General features: G+C 42.7%; 1 protein-coding gene across 2 annotated transcripts; it reads left to right on the top strand.

Moving 5' to 3' along the window:
- Positions 1–92: 92 nt before the first annotated feature.
- Positions 93–22,825, top strand: NAA50 (N-alpha-acetyltransferase 50, NatE catalytic subunit). 2 transcript variants are annotated; one of them, XM_075034472.1, is made up of 5 exons: positions 93–370; positions 14,656–14,789; positions 15,262–15,381; positions 16,336–16,402; positions 18,899–22,825. In XM_075034472.1, the coding sequence occupies exons 1-5, from the start codon at positions 363–365 to the stop codon at positions 19,077–19,079; spliced, it is 510 nt and encodes a 169-aa protein (XP_074890573.1). In that variant the 5' UTR covers positions 93–362; the 3' UTR covers positions 19,080–22,825. The 2 variants fall into 2 exon arrangements, with proteins under 2 accessions (XP_074890573.1, XP_074890572.1); XM_075034471.1 differs by having other exon boundaries at positions 97–370; positions 14,653–14,789.
- The last annotated feature ends 320 nt before the right edge of the window (positions 22,826–23,145 follow it).

Genomic DNA, 23,145 nt, shown 5'->3' with positions numbered 1-23,145 from the left:
AAAAAAAAAAAAAAAAAAAAAGGAAAAAAAAAAAAAAAAAGGAGGGGGGAAGGGGGAGGGGGTGTCGGTGTGTGAGGGGTCATGGCGGCGAGGCGGCGGGCGGGGGCGCGCGCGGCGTGAGGTGAAAGGTGACGGTGGGCGGCGCGTCAGGCAGAGCAGGCGGACGGACGGGCGGACGGAGGGACGGACGGACGGGCGGGCGGACGGAGGCCCATGTGGAGCGGGCGCGGGAGGAACGGGAGCAGGAGGCTGAGCCGTCCGCGCTGCCCGGGCCGAGGAGAGGGGAAGGCCGTGAGCCGTAACCGCCGGACCCTGTACGCAGTCAGCGCCGACGCCGGTACCGGCCAGGCCGCGGCCGCACTATGAAGGGGTGAGTGCGGGCCCGGCGTGCTCTGTAGAAACTCGGGCCCGGTCCGGTCGTTGACAGGACGGTGTGGGGAGGGGAGGGAGGGTCCCGTTTCGGTCGTTAGCGTTTTTGGTAGTGCGGCCCAGGCGGGGCGGGCGGCGCCGCGTTCTCGGCGGGAGGGCGGAGGGGGCCGAGCGGTGCCGTCGCCTCAGGGCCGGGGCGGCTCTCCCGCCTTTTGGGAAGGGGGCTGCCGTCCCCACCGGGGGGGTGTGTGTGTAGGAAGGGGGGGTGTCAAGGGAGCCCGTTTTAGGGGAGAAAACCCGGCAGTCCCTTCGCTGCACGGTGGTGGCCTTTCAGCCGAGAGAGAGCTCCCCCCCCACCCCCCCGCTGTAAAATTTATTCCGCTGCCGTAGCGAAAACTCTCTCCGTGCTCGGCCCTGCCGCGCTGAGCCGGTGGAACGCCGCGGTTCTTCGTGCTCCTGAGGGATGTCGGCTTGCGGGCTCTAGGGAGCTGCAAAAGGGAGGGAGAAAGCAGTCGGCTGGGGGGGGGATGCTGGATGCTGGCTGGTTTTTCGTACTCGTCTGGCGACAGCGAAGAAACGCCGTTGGGGCTGTGCGAAAAAGCTGCCGGCCTCGGACGAGTGGTTTTGCGGCACTGTTGTTTGTAACATGCTCTTAGCACTTCTGTTGGTTTGAGTCTTTTTAAGTCTTTATCTACGCGGAGGCTGTACAACGTGGATGGATGAAGACACGCCGTGTTTTGTGTCTCGATTTCTGTAGCACGCTGCTTTGGGCCTGGCGTCGCTTCTCGGCGGCTCTTGAAAACCTACAGATTTTGGATGTGGTCGGCTGAAAGACTCGGTTTCCTGCTCAGTGGAGGCGGCGAGGTGCGGTGTTTGAGCAGGAGGCGGGAGGCCTGTAGAGTCACTGTTCTGCTCTGGTGTTGGGTGACCTGCCTGACCTTGCACAGGTCACTTTGGGACAGGTTTTTCAATGTTGGTTAAATCACCTGATGTTTATTAATTTCAGCATCACCCGTGCTCCACAAAACGTGATTCTTCCACTCCCTGCCTCAGTTTCTTCATATGCACAAGGGAAGTTTTCCACAGCTGTTTCACAAAGGAGTATTAAACCAGTCCCCTTGAAACTGGTGTTATGCAATGCTGGGTATTATGATTCCAGTTTGGCAGCTTAAGGCAGGGTGAATGGAAGCTGAAGCACTTAAGCTTTTACTAAGAAATGGTAAGGGGTTTAGCTTATTAGCAATTGAGGTGAGGTCACATGACAAGGCTGCTTCGTAACAGATAGTCAGTTGTTTCTTATAGCGTGGAAGCAGCCTCAAATGTCGTGAGGGGCTGGCAGGTATCTGTAGAAAGAGGTTCAGCGATGATGGCAAATAAACTGACTCTCAGCTGACATTAAATAGGTGTATTTGGGATACCGGGCAATCCTTTGTTCACCTGCACCACCCTACGTGAAACAGGGCACTGCACCTCTTAGTCATCTTATAATGAGGATGACAGAGTTTGCGAGAAGGGAGACAGCGCTGATCAGCCAAGATGAAGTGGCAGTTGACATGATCATTGTTCAACAGTGCTCCTGACGAAACCGGGTTTCTTTTTATCCTCCGTTGACCACTCTGCTGTTTTCTCTAGCTTAGCCCTGCTTTGGCCATGTGTCAGTTGTGAGTTGAGTGCAGGGTTACTGGGGCCTGGATGCATGAGGTGGAAAGCAGCCTGGACATGTCAGGCCAGAGCCGTGGAGGTCTCCTGGCAGGCCGCAGCCTGAGCTGTCCACCATGCTATGGCCCTTGGCTTTGTTTGCGCTGCTCAGGAGTTCTCATTTCAGGGAGCTTTTTTACCTTTTGTAATTTTTTTTTTTTTTAAATAAAAAGCTATGGAGAAAAAACCCCCACATACCCCTCTTCTGCTTCCAGAGCACCAAACTTTATTTCCGTTACTTTACTTTCACTTACAGGCAGCTTCATCACTGATTCAATTTCAGAACTGATCCATTTGGGTTCTGTGCTTGTGTATTTCTGCTTTTCTGGTTCCCCTTCGTCTCTTTGAAGAGCAGTGTATTCCTGTCTTGTCAGAACACTGTTAGCACCATGCAGCAAGTTCTTGTGCAGAATAAATTCTTCATATTGAATCCAGGTGTTCTCTAAAAATTCAGACTGAGGCAAATAGGCCGATAGAACTCAAATTGAAAAATAACCCAATTTAAATACAATGAGAGAATCAAAGGACTAGACAAAGATTTCAAAAGGAATATATTAAATTACATAGGAGTGCTCTGGAACAAAACCAAATTGTTTGTCAAGCTACAAAGATCGGAGAAGATCCCTAAAAAACAAGTACTGTCAGAAGATAGGTCCAAAAATAGATCTAAAGCTTCAACTCCCAACATAGAGAAACTAATGTGGTGTTTGAAGGGATCTGATCTGTCTTCAGTATTGAATCCAAAATTGTGGATCAGTTCTTTTGAACAAACCGACTCCATCTGAGTACTTTTTCTGGGAGTGTATGCGTTGCGTAGTAACCCACACCACAAAGTGCAGAGATAATTTTGGGAGCACTAAGACCCATAACATCAGCTGTAATTATGAACAGTCTACTGTGGCAGAGAAAGAATTAAAAAAGAACCTAGCAAGTTCACTGGCATTTTGAAATTTCAGATCTAAAAGAGATTGTGTAGTCAAGGTGTGTTGCTTGCAGCCCTCTTTCTTAGCTCTCTGAATTCAAAATAGCACATAGCAGTGTGTTAATAATGCATAGTGGGTTGTTGTGTCTCTGTCATCAGGGCATTTGAGATCAGGTGATGACTTTTACAGAGGACCTCTGGTTTCAGATATAGCAAAAGATTTTTTTGCTTTCTCAGCAGCTTAAAATTTTGTGGGTTTTCTCTTACTTGATGAGTTAAATACCAGCTTCTGAACTGGTAATTGCTATTACCTCCCACCTGCTTTTGTGATACTTGGCTTTATGTTCACTCTATCCTCGTCTGCTGAATGATTTTAATAGTTTAGAGACTCGTCGTGTTTCCCTTTTTTTCTTATATGTGAGCTGAAAAACTGAGGTAGTTCACTGTTCTGTTAGTGATCTTCATGATTCTCTAGAGATTAATTTCTTATTTCATTTATTGTATTCCTAAATGTTGTTATTGTTAGTTCTGGAATTTCAAAATCTATTTTAGAACTGGATTTGCACGAGGAAAAATACCAGTGGGAGGGACTTGGGTTCTACTGTCTGTAGTAATTTGCCTGTTTTTGTAGAGCAGATGTAAATAATACTCCCTGTGCTTCCCTTCTTCTGCAGTGTTGATTCACTTGTTGCTCAGTGGTTTTGTATTTTTGTTACAGTTGTTTTAAGGAAAGAAGACAGAAAATCTTGCATTGATTCTTGAGCATTTGCTGGTCGCAGTCTGTGGCCTTTTGATATCTTACAGTAAGGGTGCTTTTCTGACCCATTTCAGTTCAGATGAAGCCTGTGAGAATAAGTCCCTGCTGCCCTTACCTAAAAAACACATTACACAAGGGGTGTGATGCAGGACACGCATGCTCCGTCATATGCTTGTACCTGCTATGTGACTGGGAATACCAGATATATAGAGCATGTATCGCATGTTGCAAGCAGGGCCTGGTGTCTGTGATCCTGTGCATATGTGTTATTTTGTCACATTGACCAAACCCTTCTCCAGTTTTGATGGGAAACACCTGTGGGATTGTCATGTGGCAGCACGCATTGAGCCACATGATGAAAAACTGATTGAAAGAGGGAGCAGAGTGCTGTGTGTTCTACTGCTGTCTTAGTAATGTGCACTACTTATGTGTAAGAAACTTACAGGAGACCGCCTCTAAACTTTTACGTGTTTGCAGTTAAGTCTTATGCTTCGTAGTTTCTAAGGGTCCTAACTTGCTGCGGAGGAGCCCTTCAGACTACATGCTACACAACAGGTAGCTGCTGCCACAGAGGACTTCATAGCCCGGAGGCTTTGCAGGCTAGTGCTATTCTAGCTGCCTTTGCAGAAGAGACATCACAGCTGGGAAATACCGAGCGTAACAGAAAAATAATGATAGCGTTTTCAAAGTACGGTAAGCTGTTATGGGTAAGCTCTGAGATAACTGCTTGTTTTGCCCGGATTCACAAAGTAAACCCTTCAAGGTCCTGAAGCTGTGCGTGTTTCTCATGAGAACAGGGAAGGCTTTTTCCTCTCCTTTTCTGAGTTAGCATTACAGAGTTCGTGTGGAGCTGTTGATTTGTTTCCATTTGCAAGGCGCAGTGCTAAGCTTAACGTATATGGGAGGAAGTTCCAAGTTTATGAGAAAACTGCTGAATTGTCATATGCACTGGAGGTGGGACAAAAAAAGGTAATTGAGCTTGAAAATCACTGTTTGGTTTTAGGATTTTTCTGAACCTAGAAATGTCAAAGCTATACTCTCTGCGTTTAATTTCATGGACGGTAAATTTAGACCTTGCCTATATGCATGCTTACAAATGGCTTAATATCTTCTAAATTAGTTTATAAAAACCTCAATGTGGTTTATTATAGGTACTTTAGCCTGATTTATAGCTCTTACCACTTTGAGTTTAATTCCATAACCAGATTAAGACATTCCATGAAGTAGGAAGGATTGGGAGGATAGGAAGGTAGCGTAGGGATTGTAGCCATTTTATTGAAGCACTTTAGAACGCAGTCTTGTCTTTTGAGTAGTGTGTGACCACTCGGTTCTTTTTACATATATATGTGGCTTGTTACTCTATAGATTGGCTTGCTAGGTTGGGACATTTCTTCTGTGAAAGAAGTAGTACCTTTAGTAATCACCAAATGCCACAGACTCTGCTGCCATCTCCTGAGGACAAGAGAAATGATGCAGCCTCCTTTGCCACATTAATCTTTTCTAAAATGGGGAATAATGGGTGATGGTTGAGCCAGAAAAATAACTTTTATCCAAGTGCAAATGATTCAGAGCTTGAAGAACCTTCCCATTTGGCAAGCATTAGAAGTGTTCAGACCAATAATCTGAGAAGGCGCTAGATATTTTTACCCGGAGGAGGAGGAGGAAAGGACAGGAGAAGTCGGATGTTCATATTTGTTTGGGAATTGATAAGAGAGAAGTGCAGTACCTCCTTGCATCCCTTCGGCTCTGAGGCAGGCAATGTTAGGATCACTTTGTGCTCCCTGCTGAAAGAGGGGAAGGGAAGAAGTTACTTATGTGGGAGTTTTAGAGCAGCAAAAGTTTGTCAGGAGGGAGATTTGAGGTGCGGAAGTGGGGAGGAAGAGAGAAGCTGTCTATGCATAGAAGAATTGCTGGTTATTTGGAGACTCTGGGACTTGAAGACCTGAGAGCGGAGAAGCACGGCATTGAAATGGGGTAACTGTGTATTTGTGTCAAAGCATATTGAATTAATTCGTTATGGGGAGGAAATGAAATGAGGCTTTATAAAAAATAGAGCCAAAAACATTTCCACAACACTGTCACTAGGTGACTAAGATGAAGATATTTGGATTTTCCTGGGGGCAGAGTAATTTTTTTTAAAATGGGTTAAAAATACCATGCTGCATGGTAAGATCTTGATGCATGAAGTACTTCCTGAGCTCACTTGGCCTTCTTCCTCCCTCTCCCCATTCTTTTCCAGGCTCCATGTGATTTTTGGCCCTTAGCAGACTAGAATCTTGATCCCTGAAAAAAATTCCTGTTTCCACCATCTGAACATTGTATTTATCCTCTCTTGAGAGTATGGGGTGAGACCCAGGGTAGCAGGTGAAGGCTTGTGAAAGTTTTCTCTACGTGGCACTTGGAATTTCTTGTCAGTAAAGATCACAAATTAGGTTGAAAATTGCAATTAAAGGAGATTTGTTTGTTTTTAGCTCTTTTAGCACAAATTTTCATTTGAGAACAATTCATTCTTACTGAAAATTGGGGAAATGGGGGTGGAAAAACCTTTTTGTGCTTGATAAGTTAGGTGCTTGCAATGATTGTTTTCTTAGAAGTATTTGAAGGTAAGTGCGTAAACCTGATAGCATGTTCTGTTAATTTTTCACAGTATGTTATTTATATAATGCATGAATTTAACACCTCAAAATTAAAAAAACAAACAAACAAAAAAACCAGCCACCCTGGGACTGAAATCCAAAGTATAGGCAGGAGACCCATAATGACCTGCCATTTTTTCTTTACTAATCTGATGGACACAGGCATTTGTAAGGAAAGGTGTTTCAGTGACCTATAGAAATAGTTTGCCTGAAGCAGAGAAATACCTTTCTCCTGATAAGTCAATTCTATAGTTTGTTACCTAGTTTAAGTACGAGAAGTGCCCCTGAGCTATATAGATTTATGTAAATAAGGCAATTTGTGAACCCAGCATCGCTTCTGTTTTGAATTTGAAGGTAAGCCTCTGTTCTTACCTAAGCATCACCAGGTACTTCATGAACACTAATTAGTGAAAGTTCGTTATCTCCTGGGAGGCAAGTAAGGGTTGTAATTGTTATATCGAGGCACACTGAGGGTATGGAAAGGGGCAGTAATTTATAAGGTGTCTCAGGGTATCGGTAATAGAGTCACAAAACTATTTTGAGCTGAGTTGTTTCAAACTAGTGAAGTACTTCTGCTTTGCAGTCATGGTTCAAAATCTGAATGTTCTTCTGAGCTTGCTTGACTAATAAGGAAAAGTGGTTAGACCAGCAATGGAGAGTTAGGATTTCTGGCAGCTCTTTATCTGCTCTATGATCACAGGCAAGTTGTTTCCTCTTTCACCTGACTTTGATGCACCTGGGATAGACAGATATAATATCTAAGCCTTTACCTTGTGAGGTGCTCTGAAGCAGCAGAGTGTTACGGGCTACTAAGTGATGTATGTATGGCTGCTTTTCTGTCCTAGACAACTACATTTATTCCTGATGTTTTAAGTTGAAAAATTCTGTCAGCTGGGCACAGTGATTCCTGCTCTCTGTATCCAGCTGCAGATTGAGATAGCTTCTGATTTTCTTGGGAAAGTTTATTTTTATTTGACACTTGTTGAAATTACCTCACTGCCTCCCCCTTGCACTTGCGTAATCAGACAGCTGAGATACTTCATGGTTGTACTGCTACTTTAGCTTTAGGGTTGGTTTTGGGGTTTTGTTTTGGGGTTTTTTTTGAGATCAGAGTTGAGCCTAAATTTGAGGTCTATAGTACAACTCTCAAAGAACAGGTTTCTGCTGGGAAAACTTTGAGGCTATCATGGCATAACTTCTTGCATGTGAAGACCGGCCAGTCTTTTGTACAGTGGTCAGGTTTTCTAGGTTGAAACAGAGTGAATTATCCAAATATAATGAAGAAACCTTGACTGCAACATGCTGCGTATTTTTTCGTTATAAAGGAGAGAGGCAAGGAGGGTCTGAAGTATGTCTTGGGGAATTATGATGCATGCCAGGGAAACCTATTCACACTGAGATCCATTTGAATCGCAAGGCTTGAGTGAAGTCTTCTCTTAATTCTGACTCTAAAATTGGTTAGCTTTCTTCTGTACATCACTGTGCCCTTCTACAGTCCAGCACACAGCTGGGGGTAACTTCCAGCAGGGTATCAGGTGTCATGCAAATACATGTTTTCAGTAGTAAGTGGGGCTAAAGAAGATCAGGGGGACTCAGAAGAAAATTGGTAGGACTTTTGGCATGCTAGGCTTGCACTTATCCTTCTGGTTTTCTGACAAGTGAAGCAGAGTACATTTACAGCCCACAGATCTTCTAGATAATTGAAAACATACCGGTCTGCCCACAAGAACTAGACTAACTTGTGTGCCTAGCAAGACAGCTCATCTGTTTTTGAAAAAAAGCAAACCAACCCCAAAACCCAAAACACTGGAGAAGCTCTTTAGACTTTGGAGTTGAATCGAAGCAAAGCCACACCCTTCAGGTCTACAGCTTTCATAGCTCTGGTTTGGTTTTATTTTATGAGTGGATTATCCTGTCTAGACTCCTGCTTTGACTTGGAAGCCAAAATAGAAGCAATAAAGCTAGTTGGCTGCTTAGTGGGTGACAAACCTTCTCTGAAGTTCTCTAATTTGTTAGGGCCCTTTTCTCCTCTGTGCTCCCTCTCCTGACTGTTTGATGATACCTCAGTAAGTTTTGCGAGTTGCAGATAGAGCTCTGCTAAATTTAGCGTGCCAGATGCCTTCAATAAGCCTGAGCCCAGCTATCAGTTACGCCGAGATCTGTTTCAGTCAGGCACATCCCTCTGGGGAGAGACTTGCACTATTTAAAGTTGAATGAGACTGAGATTCTTACGGCATTAAGAAACTTGGAATTCCCCCTTTTTCTCCCTGATGTTGGTTCTAAACTAGTGTTCAACACTTGCTATTCCCTGGGACTGAATTTGTGTTTCCTCTTGAACTGTAACTCTGGAAATTGGCTTCCTCTTGAGCTGTCATTCTGTATAGCAGTTGTCCTTCGGTATATGTCGAGAGGCAAAAGGCAGCCTTAGCATAAGCAAACACTAATGTCTCATTTAGCGTGTGTTACTTCCACCAGTATAAATTTAAGACATTATAGGAAAAATAGTGTTCAAATCACAGCCCTGTAGTAGGCTGCAGATAGAGAGGAATGCGGCTGCAGCAGGACTAGTTGGATTGCATTTGGTCCTACAAAAAGTGTGAGGTTTTTTTTCTAGCGAGTGCCTGAAGGATCTTAGGGCACTGGCATGCAAGAGCAGGAGTGTTAATGCTGATGTTCTGGGCGTGCATCCAGTTTCAGTAACTGCTGCATGTCACCTCACTAAAGTCCCACTTCCATTTGGATTTTGTGGATCACTCTTCGCTTCCGTTCTTACATAGCTGGGCAGTGTTGCTGTGTGCTTTTAATGAACAGCGACCTTACGCACCAGAAACTGGTTCCCTTCACTAGTTAAGTCTCAGTGTGGGGGTTTTTTATCCCCAGTAGCTGAGTTGCTGTATGTTGCAGTTGTAAGAAATGCAAATGTAGTCCCAGAATATGTCAGGAAAGTGCTTCTGGTGGAGACGGGAGAAACTTATTGCCATTGTACAAGGCAATAGTACGTATTTGGGGTGCTGTAAGTAGTTTGTGTTTAAGGAAAATTAATCTGAAGGAATGGAAGGAAGAGCTAGTATGACAATAGTTGGAATTAAGAGCCAGTCTTAAAGGAGGAGGCCAGGAGCTTGGTTTTAGTTAGAAGAAGGAAAAGTATGAACAGGTCATGGTAGCTCTCTGAAAAGGCATGTAGGATAGGCTGTATTGGTACCCATCAACTACTGAAGCTAATGAGCAACAAAAGACAGCGTGTGGGTAGACTTGAGTATGTTTAGGATGGAAATCGGAAGAAAGCCCAAATATGAGAATAATGGTAGCTTGGGAACAGCCTTGCAATGGAAGATGCATAAGTGGCTTCAGAGGGCTGGTATGCCATCTAGGAAAGGGTATGGATTTGTAGAACACGGTAGCAATAAGAGGCCTGACATGATAAGCAGAGTCCCTCATTCCTCCGTATTAAAAACAGTTGCTTGGGATGGGGTGGCTGACTTGGTCCAGAAGCTTTGACACCTAAGATGAGTACAGTTGACTGTTGCGTGCTCCATGGAGTGCTATTTGAGATGTTGAATGCTGGTAATAAGTGTGTATCTTCCTAGGAATATTACTGGAATAAACAGATTATTTTATTCTAAAAGGAAGGGCATGTCCCTTCTGGGCACTTCAGGCTCTTTATACATCTTTATGTTCTCTCATATGCTAATTTGAGCTCATGATTTAATTTTTTTCTTTGCAACAGCAGAGGATAGGTATTTCTGGTACAGCCTGTACTGAGCTGGAATGCACAGGACTGGCCTAGTCAGACCTTAGCTGATACAGTAAACTTAGCATTACTGATTTGACTGAGAGGTAACTTGAAGAAGCAGGTGTACTTGTAAATAGCTATGAAAAAACAAACAAACAAAACAAACCCCAAAGCTATTTCTGTTACTCCAGTGAAAAGAAAGGAGTGACCATTTTGTGTCCTTTGTTACAGGTGCCTTGTCTTGGATCTTTTGAGGCTGGGGTGGTTTTAAGTCCTTAGGTTCAAAGCGCATGTTGTTCCATAAATGATACGGTGTAGCACAAAAATCATCTTGACGCTGAATGATCCCTGTGCTCCTCTTGCATGGTACTTCCAGTTCAAACTGGGATAGGCTGGCACTTCTGCTCAAGAACCGACCGGTTCTGCCTCTGGCAATTTTTTTCTCTTCTTTATGCTGGCAGAAGACTTGTGTGGTGAACCCAGTCAGGGGACTGATGTGGGTTAAAACTAAGCTTTCCCTTTTTTTGGCTAGGTTAGTTTTAATTGGGGTTGGTTCACCACATTGTTGCACAAATGTCTGTGCCAACAAGAGCATGGAAATGAGTGGCTCCGGGACAGCAAGACTGCTGCTTTCGGCAGCAGTGCCAGCTTTCCCCTGTTTTTACTCCAGGCCCTAGTGGCACTTCTGCTGCGCTGTCCTCGGGCAAAGTGATGAACTCTCACGATGTGGGTCTTCCTTTCCATGTCCTTATTTTGTTTACTTACTAAATGTTTTTGTGTGTAATAGATGTGGTGCTGATTTAATCAGCTAGCGCTATACATTAAAGTAATTTATGGTTTGAGTACATACTATTGAAACAGACTCATTTAGCATATTGATTTATGCTTCCTGCAGTGTTTCTCAAACTTTTTTCGTATCATCCTCCAGGCTAAATTACCGGCCCTGGTGCAACTCCCGAGCAATGAGGAAACAGCTAGTGATGGAGCACAGGAGGCAGGCAGGAGATGGCAGGAGGCAGCAATGAATGTGGCAAGTGGTGAGAGATAGGAGGTGAGCCCAAGGGCTCCAGGAGATCTGTCAGCAGCACCTTTTAGCCACCTACTATTGGAACTTGTTTCTCTGGCCTGATGCCTGCCTCGGAGGTGATGTCTTGGCTCAGCAGCTATGAGCAGCCTTAGGCTCTGCTTCTGAACTTATTTATTCCCTGTCTGAAACCTTCTTGGTGAACGTCTGTCTTCTGGCCATGGTCCCTTTCTCAGCCATCTTGTCCGGGCTGCCCCTGACAAAATATCTTTGTCCTGTTGCACTGTCATCAGAAATACTCCATAGTGACTGTCTTCTAATGGCTGACTTTTTGCTTCATTAGTAACTAATTAATTTTAAAATAATATTAGAAAACACACTACCTGATGATAATAGTCTATGTCAGAGATTTTTTGGTCAGGTATAAAGAGGGACTTGCTCTAGAATGACTTTGCCGTCAGCCCATCGTAAGTGTTCGTGCTAGCGTTACTGATCTACTGAAGCTTGGATGTACTAATACAAAAAAAGTATGACCCAGGTTAATATACTACTAAATCTTTTGGACAAAAGGTCTAGGCTTTCAAGGGACTGAGTGTAAATGTGAGGTTTTTCTCTTCCCTTACTGACCTCCTACTCTGCAGCTAATCTAACTACTAACTACTCAGTTGAGACCTGCTCCCTTTGGTTTCTACTCCAATGCAGACTACAGCAAAAGAGGCTGCTGGGTCTTCTCTTTACTCCTAGTGTGAGATTACTGAGGTGCTCTACTCCAGCAAAACTCTCTCCCAGGCACAAGTACACCCAGGAATCCACATGCCACGGTTTTATTCCTACCCATTGCGAGGAAAAGGTAGCAGCACTGTTGGCTGGGGTTAGAAAAGGGGACAACTTGCCTTCTGCATGCCTGAAGAAGCCCTGCCATGCTAGGCTGAACAGCTGTGCTAAGCTGGGCATAAAACAAGTATTACAGTTACCCCACCATCTAACAACTTTGATCGTGTGCTTGTTTACAATGGGAATACTTCTGTGGTGTGAGGAGATCATCCTTCCTAGCTCAGTACTTACTTTATGTTGGAATATAATTATCAAAGGGGCTTGCACAAGTGGTGATATATGAAGAAAGGAATCTTAATGTTGAGAGCAAAAATAATCTACAGGATGGAAAAGGCTGTGAAACAAAGGGCTGGTGGTGGTAGGAGTCGCGGGAAAGAGATACTGCAGACTATTTCAGCACAATGTAGTGGTTTATAGCTAGAAACTTTAGAAATACATCCCATTGCTGTTGCTTCTAGTATGCCTGGATATCTTGACGTGGATGAGATGCAAGAGTATGGAGACTGTTGGACGTGGATGAGCTGCAAGAATATGGAGACTGTTGCTTCTTCTGTTGTTCTTGGGATCACTGTTGGCGAACATACTGTCCAGTGCTAGTGAGATGTCTCTTGAGATTGCTGTACAATTGGGCAGAGTTTAGGGGCAAACTACAAGGATTCATTGCTTAGCAATTGCCCTTGCAGAGAGAGAGGAAAAAGATCGACATGTTCATTGTGGTAGGTGGAAGATAGATGAGGAGCTGCCTGGAACAATTTGCAAGAACCCATACTGGCATGAGATGCTTGACACCAGGGGGCCTTTTAATCTCTTTGGTAAATGTGTGACGAAAGGTTAGACTTTGAAGTCAGCAAAATTCAATATGTAAATGTCATCCATTAATTCTAAGTAGTAACTGGAACATATTAAGCTGATGAAAAATTACAAAATCATCAATAGTCCATTAGTTAATGCTAGATGGTTCTCTAAAAGGTAGGCCCTACTTAAAAATTGTTTAGCTTCTGTAGGGCTCACTAGGGAGATTGTCTGATCTGTGTCGTACCAGAGAATGGGCAATGGTGATCGTTGATATCTTTGCAGAACTGAAGACTATTGTTTGCTGTAAAAGAAAAGGAGAGAGTGGGTGTGAGGGCAAGTTATGCTTATTGAAGTAAACATTAAAGGCTCTGTTCCTCTAGCTTTTTCTGATAGTTTTGCAGGCTGCAGTTCAATGCCTAGAAAGCATTGTGTATTTATCACCCATCATTGGTAGTGACAACTAAAACTGATATGATACCTGGAGTACTAATCATTTAAGGGTTTTTGATATATAATCAAGGTCAGTTAATAAAGCAGAGACAGATTATACTCTGCATTGTTTGGTACAGTTCTTGAAGAAAAAAGTTGGTGGTTGATATCTCTTCTTTGTTTTACTGTATTATGTAAGTTAATCTGGGCTGTTGTGTCCTAGACATCAAAATTTGAAAAAATTTGAAAAAATTAGCTACTAAGGCACAAGAGACATTGGGGGTGGCATTACTAGAACGAACTTGAAGGCCTGGTATACGAGGATCTTGGAAAACTGCCTTTTTGAAAACAGAATTTGACTGGTTTTTTAAAAAAGGCAAGTGGTGTCTTTACCAGTGTTTGGGCAGAAAATAATCTGGTTACCTGTACGTATTTGGTAAAACAAGGCTGAGATGAACCTAGAATTGTGTGTGTTTCTAACTTGACATGCATTGGCTGTGTACCTGCCTATGTATTCTGGTGACCATTTGGGAAAAAGATTTTGGTTATCTTGGTTTTTTGTTTTCCATTCTTGTAGTCCTCCTTAAACCTGTCTACCTGCACCCAAGAAATTGGCTTGGGCAATATGAACAACTAGTATCTTGGGGTTTTTTGGTTTTGTTGGGGTTTGGTTTTTTTAATCTGTTTCTTTGTATGTAGTGTTTCTGTCAGGAAGTTAGTCTTGGAAAAGGGAGAAGCTTGGTCTGTTTCTTCTCAGTATAATTCAATGCTGGTATTTTAAGGTTGTGATTCTGCTCTCAGTCAGCAGGAAGATTGACTTCAGTGATGATTATAATCAATGCGGATATCACCTTCAGAGTGGCATGCTTGCATATCAGCAGGCTTAATATGAGTTTGCTGCGCACCGTATTGTTGCTTTTTAGACACAGATGTCTAGTAATGATTTAGTCTTGGTCTAAGCATAAGCTTTATATTGATAGATGGTAAAATTAAGGCTGTCTTTGAAGCATGGATAAGGACTTCATTTTCTTGGTCTCTATTCTAGCCTCCTGACTCTCCCATCTTTTCTTTGTTGTTAGTTTTGGAGTTCCCCCCCACCCCCGGCCCCTGTGATCTTGATGATCAGTAAGGAAATTAATGGATTAAAGTTAAAGCTAATACTTCTACAGAGATTCATGTCCTCCTGTCTCCCACCCAATAGTGCTATGGTACATCAGTGTTAAGTGTGACCTGAGAAACTTCTGACTGTATGGCACTGACTGAAATTAGGTTTGGGAGTTAAGTCTTCTGTTGGTGGCTGATTTAATTGTATGGGTTGGACATGGCAGTTCAAATATGTATTGAACTGATTATTAGGTGGGACAGTTCTCTAAGCATAAATAAAATAATTAATTTTTGGTGTCCTTAGAAATTTTGTAGTGTGTCAGATGTTAAGCATGTTTTGATTTGTTCCAGTAGCCGGATCGAGCTGGGAGATGTGACGCCACACAACATTAAGCAGCTGAAGAGGCTAAACCAGGTCATTTTTCCTGTCAGCTACAATGACAAGTTCTACAAGGATGTACTGGAGGTTGGCGAACTAGCCAAATTAGGTACAAATGTTCTTGCCAGTAATTGTGGGCTACGGTGGCAGAAGTCCTCATCATTGCTATCCATAATGGTTTTGAATAGCATATCCTTCTATTTTGTTGTTTTACATAACGAAAAATAACTGTTTGGGAACCTCAAAAAGCCACAGTCCCAACCTCAGAGGGTTTGTGTTCTAAATAGATTAAATTTTACTGGGAATAGGCCTGTTTTCTGTTACAGCAGAAAACTTGAGATATGTGTGCTGCCAGCTTACCTGCTGATATCATTGCTAGTTGATTTGAACTGTAATAAGCCACCCACTGTGTCAGAGCACCATTGGTAACTTCACTCCAAGAGTGTAGCCACAATGTATATTTTATCTGGATGGGAGAATTAGCAAGAGGGAAGGAAGGAAGATATAGGGCATAAATGAAGGAGCTTATATGTACAGTTTGAGACTTGTGACTGGTAACACTTTGTTTCCCTCCCTGGCAGCCTATTTCAATGATATTGCAGTGGGAGCAGTGTGCTGTAGGGTGGATCACTCCCAGAACCAGAAGAGACTGTACATCATGACACTTGGATGCCTGGCACCCTACCGAAGGCTAGGAATAGGTAAGGAGGTTCTTCTTTTGTATCTGAGTCATCAAAGAAAGCAGATTGCTGTGCAGCCTTCTAAATGCTCTTTCAGATTTTTAACCAAGATAGTGCACTTTTAGGCCACTGATTTCTTTGGAACGGACTTTGGGGAAAGAGTATGATTTATGATGTGCTCTTTTTTTCCTGCCTTTCAGAAATGGACTTTTTGTAGAGCTTTCTAATTCAGGATTTCAGATTATTTTAATCTTAATTACATTATCATGCTGTGATGTAAATACTCTGCTTCTATAGATATGAAAATTGATGCACAGAGATAAGAAATAATTTGTTAGAGGTATGCAGCCAGTATGCAAGTCATTACAAGTAGAACACAACACTCCTTCATTGGGTTATCTCTTCACTCTTCTAAATGTAGGGGTTTTTTCTATTTATTTTGTCTTTATCACTACTGATTATTGCTGCTCAAGGGTAGTACCCGCTTTCTGTCTATACTGCAGTTAGTTCTTTTCTCCATGTTGCAAATCCATAGGCCAGATTAATCAAGACCTGGTAGTGACCTGTTTGCTTTGACAAACTGGAATGAAAAGATAACTTTATTTTAAATTATTTCACCAAGTCTTTATTAGAAAAACTTAGCAATGCTTTCACTGCTTCAACGATTGTTTTGACCGTGTTTTGAGGTGAGTTTGAGCCCTTGAAGCTAGTATTTAAATAAGCTGCTTTAGACGTATGATTCTGGGCTGTCGGGTCTCTTTTCTCCAAAGAAACAAGGAATTAAATTTTGCAAGCAGTCAGAAAGATAGTGAAATACTTATACACCATGTTTTATTTGGCTTTCCTAGTTCTCACAAGCTCTGTCATTTTAGCCTACCTACAGTTAACCTGCCTCTCCTCAAGAAGGCTGTTAGCTAAGTACAAACTTGATTGTGCACTTCTGGTTTTCTTAAGTATCTCTTTACCTTTTGGCAGGAACTAAAATGTTGAATCATGTCTTAAACATCTGTGAAAAAGATGGCACTTTTGACAACATCTATCTGTAAGTAAATGAGTTGCACTCGTGCATTTTTGGAGTGATGATAGAGACATATATGGGAGCAAAGGGAGGGAGATCCAGGAGCATTTTTAGTATGTGTTTCAGTGGGGTCATGGGGACACCTTGTAAGTACCAGCAAGAAAGCTAGGGGTCATATTCTGGGCTGCTGGTGTGATGCTGAGAAAACCAAAAACTTGCTTGCTTTAGAAGGGCTTCTGCAAATTTGCTGACAGTAGTTTAGTTACAAAATGATGTTGTATAGCAGAATTCCACTGTATGACTAAAAAAAAATTGGAAAGAATTTTTTTTTGCCATACGGTGTTGTCCGCAGAATAGAAAATACTGCAAGTCTTGCGTGCAGTTTTGATGCATTTGCTGTCTGTCTTTTACGACAGTACTATATGGGTTAGAACATCAGATCAGAGGTGCTTGCAGGCACTCTAGGTTCACATTCATTAGCAAGGTCCAACTGCTTATTCCCATTCTTGCACTGTGCCAGGTCAGCTGTTTGTGCAGCAACACAGTAAACTAGGTTAATGACCTGACCCAGCTGGGGAAGCTGTTTTCAGTTTTGTTTCTGGGTGTCGTTTTTTATTTTAGTGTGTTTGGGGGATGGGGGGTTGTCTTGTTGGGTTTTTGTTTTTTAAATCAATTGCATGTCTGCATAAGCACTTGGCATGTTGCAGACATGAGAACAAGCACTGGGGTAGAGGACAGGGCTGCTTTAAAGAGCACTGCCATCCTAATAGATCCCCATGGAAACAGAGCCTGAAATCCATAGATGCCAAAGCTTTGCTTCCCCTTCGCTGCTGGCTGCACGCTTCTGCTTTTTCCTGTGCATTGGTGTCTGTGTGATTACCAAGTGAGCTGATGCAGTTTTGGGCCAGATTGCTTCTCTGAGACACCTTCTTCCTTGTCCATCACTGCCGGCTTATACCAGTACAAGCATGGTGCACTGGTAGAGGTAGTCCCACAGCAGGTATGGTTTGGATGGACTTGCACTGCCACAGAACTGCACCCTAAACTCTTGCCGGGACTGTTGAAGATGCTTAGTGAGGAGTGTTTCATACACTGGTATCACTAGATGGAGTGACTTTCTCCTCTAGTGTAGTCCACCTCTGCCAAGGAGGTGCAACGTCTTCCAAGTCCTCTACTGTTGTAGCTTTGAGCCATCTCTGTAAGAGGAATAGGTGTTTTAGAGAGGAGTCTGAGTAAAGCTGCCTTTGGCTTGTATTCCTGCTCTCCTGCTGCAGAAGAAGTGGTAATGAACTCTCTGATACCTGCTAGTTGGCACAGGCTTTCCTTTTTGATTTTGCATATTACTGTGTGCACAGTGAAGGAACTGTTTGCTGCTTTTAATGCAAAAACCAAATCCTTCATAATCCTTCTTTCCATTCCATTTCCACTCCCAGGATTCTGGGATGACAATAAATAGCCCCCAAAGGTGGGCATAACAAAGTTCTTTTAGTGGCCCATTGATTTTATTACTGTGTCTGTTGGTTGTGCATCTTCTATCTGAATGTATTGTGCAGCTTAGCACCCAATTTGATATCAGGGCCTAAGTTTGTCATTATTATGAAGTTCCCTTTCAGCTATTTGGTGCTTATTGGGCTTAACACTAAGATCTTTTGTTCTGTTCTGTTGTTGCTTCCAGAGTTGCTTTGGTTCTATGGTTATGCAGCATGTTGTCATGACAAAGTGATTCATGAGCTTGTGCAGTGTCCACTGAATTTGGGGAGTGTTTAATGAATGCCTTTTGCTGAGCCAAACATCTTTTCTTTTCTTTTTTTTTTTTTTTTTTGATGGAACTTATGCAAATAAATGTCCTAGTCGCTTAGGATGAAGAACTGATGGCTGTTTGTTTTGGAGGCCTTGAAACTCTTGGAATATGATAGCGGGATCCGTAAAACTCTGGGGGAGATAGATAAAAAGGGAAAGGACTTTGTAAGTCCGTAGGGCTTCTTTGTGCTGCCATTGCTTTTTGTGAGGAGAGAGGGGTAGTTAGCAGTGAGCAAGGAGTTAAAATCGTATCAAACACCATTGCCAGTTTTGGTTGCAGCATGTAGGGATAATCACTCCAACAACTGTTTTGGTCATCTGAGAAGTATCACTACAGGAAGTTAAAATTGGCTCTGCAGTGAAACTTTGTTATATATTTCCACAAAATATCTGTTGCTTCCAGATTAAGAAAAATTGAAATTACTGAGCCAGTAATGCTTCAGAGCATCTATGGTATTGTGTTACTTAAAAGAGCTTTACTGAGGAGAAACATTTGCTACATCTCAGAATGATTGCCACAGGCCATCCAGGAGCTGTGTCTTAGCTCAGGATTGATTTGGTAGGACCAAAATTTCCAGTCCTGAACTGACATAATCATTCTTGTCTCTATCTAGATAGCTCCTTTTCTTATCTTGTCTTTGACTGTTCTGAGTGTGGAGGCAGAGTACTGTACTACAGAAAGTTCTGATACCTGTCTCTCTATCCTCCTTTCTGTACCAGGCATGTCCAGATCAGCAATGAGTCCGCAATTGACTTCTACAGAAAGTTTGGCTTTGAGATCATTGAGACGAAGAAAAACTACTACAAGAGGATAGAGCCCGCAGATGCTCATGTGCTGCAGAAAAACCTCAAAGCCCCTTGTCTTGGCCAGAACGCAGATGTGCAAAAGACCGACAACTGAACAAAACCCCAACGAACACTTTCTTGCACTTGCTTGTCGCCAAATAAGGAAAGAGAGGCCTCTTGATTTTTTCTTTTTCTTTTTTTACTCCATCCCTTCATCCTCTTAATTGTTTTTTTTTTTCTTGACCTCTCTCCAACAAAATGTAATGCTTCTTCCAAGGATTGTCCAATCATGTTTGGGGTTGGTTTTTTTTTTGAGCTCTCCTTTCTGGGTTTTTTTTGTTTGTTTTGGGTTTTTGTTTTTGGTTTTTTTGGGGTGGGAAAAGGTGTGCAGACCTTTTAAGTTTGAGGTGTGGAGGGCTTGAGCAGGTTATCCTGATAACAAGTTTCCTTCAGAATTATCTCTTTCAGTAAGCAGAATGTAAATCCAATGGGGGGGGAAAGGAAAAGCAATATCTTGTCCTTTGACTCCTACATTATTGTGTTTTTTATAACCTACAGGGTACTTTACTCCCCCCCAACCTTTGAATGTTACTTCAGTACTTCCCACTCTTCCTTTTAATTCCCCCACCTCAAAGAAAGTATGTTTAGTTCTTCCCAATATTTTTGAGTATTGCTTTTTCCTCCATCTGTTGCTGAGAAGGGCAGGCTACTTTACCATACCTTTTCACTCTGCCTGGGCTGATCTTTTTGAATGCTTTTTTTAAATACTCCTCACCCAAGCTGGTGCTACACTTCTTAACTGACTGAGAGGAGGGCTTAGAGTGGTCTTTGGTTTTTTCTTATTTTCATTTACCCAACTCCCAGCAGACTTCTGCCAGAGTAAGAGCTAGATCTGTTGTTGGCAAGAGTAACCTTGTAAAAATATGAATCCTGAGGCAAGACCCTTGCTTTAAAAATGGGTGAATTGCTGTAGGGCTCACTGAGAGTTTTAGCTGTGTTGTTGGGATGGGAAAAGTGACTGTGACCACCTTACCAGCTTTGATCACATAAGGCAAGCACCCATCTCCAGATAAATTTGTTACAGCTACTAAATCTGCGGTGACACATCTGAGATGAGGCAAGGGTTGAGGAAACCAGGCAGCAAGGCTGAGAAGGTAAACGTGAATCTGACCCTAATCACATAGCTTTGCAGGGGTCTCCTGGATTTGCTTGGGATTGGCTTGGCTTGCTGTGTTTATGTGCTCCTTTGGGAAGAGGTGGTGAAGAACTGCAGTTTGCTCTTTTGAAGATTATTTTCCCCTTTCCCCATTCAGTGGTAATAATGCAGTTCCCCTCTCGTGAGAGGGTGCTCGTGGAGCACCAGAGAAAAGTGGCATATATTAGAGCATTTTATGGGTTTGGAAAATAGGCTGACTGGCTTCTTCCTAGTACTGTAACCTCAAAGCTACAGTAAACTCTACTAAGCTCTGCTTTGCATCCTTTCATGCTTTGTTTGCGTGAATATCAGTGCTTCTTTCTATGCACTGTTGCCAGCGATTTTATGTATGCCAATACAAATACCAACTTGAGCTTGGACTCTTCTCCAAGCACCTGGGAAAGTGCACTGAGCTGAGACAACACCAACCTGCCCCATCCCCCAAGTAGATATTGAACTGCATTCCTTTCCTGTTTGTTTTTTAAAGTTTAAATCTGCATCTTGAAATCATCCGCTTTGAAAGCCTCCAACGTATAGTGCGCATTGCAGCATACATCTGGTTAGTAGGTGCTGTCCGGTCACTCGAGGGTGACTTGGGAACTAAGGATTTCAAGACAGGAGTTGTGAGGCAAGGGATGGCACCCCTCATTGCACATTATGTGGTCTTTGATACCCGAGGGGGGATTATACAAGCTGCTCCAGAATTACTCCTTCTTTCCCAGAGGTGCGTAGTGTTCGTTGGAGTGCATCTTGACAGACCTATGCTGGACAACGGCTACTTCATTTGCTGGGTTTGCACTAATTGAGTCTTGGGGATGGGCAGATCGCTAACAACAAAAGCCCCTCTGCACGGCCTGAGCACCTGTGTTTGCAACACTTGGTGGCAGACTCTGGCTAGAAAGATGCAAACAGCTTCCTTGGCCAGAGGCAGCCTAGTTTTGACAAAAGCTTATTTTTTAGTACTGCTAGGACCTGCTCGCGCTGGTTATGTTGGCAGTTCCAGCATCTTTCTAGAAGGGGATGTATTGAAGCACAATTAGCTTGTCATATGCCAACATAGTTTCCCTGGCCATCTGTAGACCAAACCAAGAGAAGTATGCGGAGAGAGAGCGAGAGATAGTATTGTATTTGAGGATGTTTGTGCAGCACAGCTGTAACTCAGACCATAGCTGCCTCTGGTGCCAAGCAAAGTGCTCTTCATTCTTCTAGAACTAAGTGGTAAGTGTTTGGGTTGGGTAGATGGGTGTGGGGATATGAACTCTTAGGATTTGCTGTTGTCGTAGGCTTCCACAAATCGGTGTGTTTCACAGACAGTTTTCCTTCAGGTTTAAAAGTACGAGTCTGATGTCTGAACTTACTTGGATTAACCTTTGTTTCTGTCTCTTTTTGCTTTGGGCTGCCATCATTCTATGAATGTATCCCTAAAAACAATTCGTAAAGCTCCTATTCCACAGCAAACCTGCCTCATTGTAACTTCTGCTAAAATGTTTTGTAGGAGGTGGAAGAGAGAGTAACCACAAATCTAAGATTCCTTTTCCCAGGCTATTAATCCTGGAAAACGGTTGTTGAATCTTGAATACAAGGTTTAATCTAAATCTCATAAAAAGCTGTGTTCCCTGTACATGGATAAGGGCAAGTGAAGGTCAGTAGTTCTGGATGACAAACAGTTGTATTTTATTAGTACATCAGCTGTGTTGAGTGTGGGGGGAGAATGCTGTTATCTTAGTGCTGTTATCCAGAGACACTGAAATTGTGTGAAGTATGGGCTTATGGCAGTAACTTCACTTACTTTGGATGTTGCTGCAGCAGGATCTCCTTTTAGCTTGAAAATAACAGCTTATGAACAACTAAATTTTTTAAAAGTTGGGAGTTTCAGTGGGGAAAAAAAACCAAACAAAACACCGGCACTTCCTGTTCTGGATGAAGATCTAGCAAGAAAAATGTATGTGACTAACAGCTTTAGAGTGTAAATTGTGTATATACAAGTTATTCCTGAATCTCTGCAACTGGTTTTGTGATACATCGGTTGAAGTATGAAGATATTATCTACAAAAAGACTCCTACTGGAGGAAACCATGGTACAGGGGAAAAAGAATCATCCAGGAGAGATATCCCTCATTTTTGGGAGGGGGAAGGGAGAGATTTTATTTTGTGTATAAGAAACTGGCTGAGTTTACATGATGCAGCTAATGGTTAAACCTGCCAACTAAATATGACATACTGTTACGATTGAAACAAACTTATGTGTTATTTCGTTAAATCTTGATGGTGCCCTGTGTCTAGTAAAAATTTGATTCCCCCAAATTGTTTTATTCTCCCCCATCTTGTAATCCAGGGTCAGCTGCTATGCACAAAGTCTGTGTTTTGTAAAGTGTTTGCTGACTTGGATGTTTCTTTTGAATCTGCAACTGCTTCCTGATTAATTTGGCTAAGACCACCCCTGGTCTCTTGAGTTAAGATTTAGGCAAAGGTATGCTGTATGCAGTTTACAGATGCATTCTCAATGTTACAAGTTAAGTTGCAGGGGGAGCAAATTCTTTACAATAAGATGGTCCATTTTTAATCTTCATCATTGCCCTTGTTGTACATCAGGAGCATGTTTTTGTTTTTCTCAAACTCTTTAGAAATACCGTTCAGAATAAACGTGCACTATTTGAGTTATGTCATTTACAACTTGTCATGTGTATTTTCTTGCAGTCCAGCTGTTTCCCGCTGAAATCAGATATAAAATATTCCTCCGATGTTTCATAAACTGTGTAACTTGGAAGATTTCTAACATGAACTGTGAGTTGGGCTGCTGTGATGAATGCCATGGGTGTCTGACAGCTGAGGAGAGTGGGGTCTGTTTGTTTGTCTTCCCTGAAGTTATGAGCCTTTTCTCAGAAATACTTGGTCTTGTGGGGTGATGGGGAGGAGAGGAAGAGGAACTGTCCTGGAATATTTTTGTATCGACTAGCGAGCAGTCTTGAAACAAACCAACCAGCCA

Source organism: Buteo buteo, chromosome 8 (genome assembly GCF_964188355.1).
Source record: "Buteo buteo chromosome 8, bButBut1.hap1.1, whole genome shotgun sequence".
Classification (NCBI taxonomy): domain Eukaryota; kingdom Metazoa; phylum Chordata; class Aves; order Accipitriformes; family Accipitridae; genus Buteo; species Buteo buteo.
The sequence above is the reverse complement of the archived record's forward strand: the minus strand, read 5'-3'. Positions and strand labels throughout refer to the sequence as shown.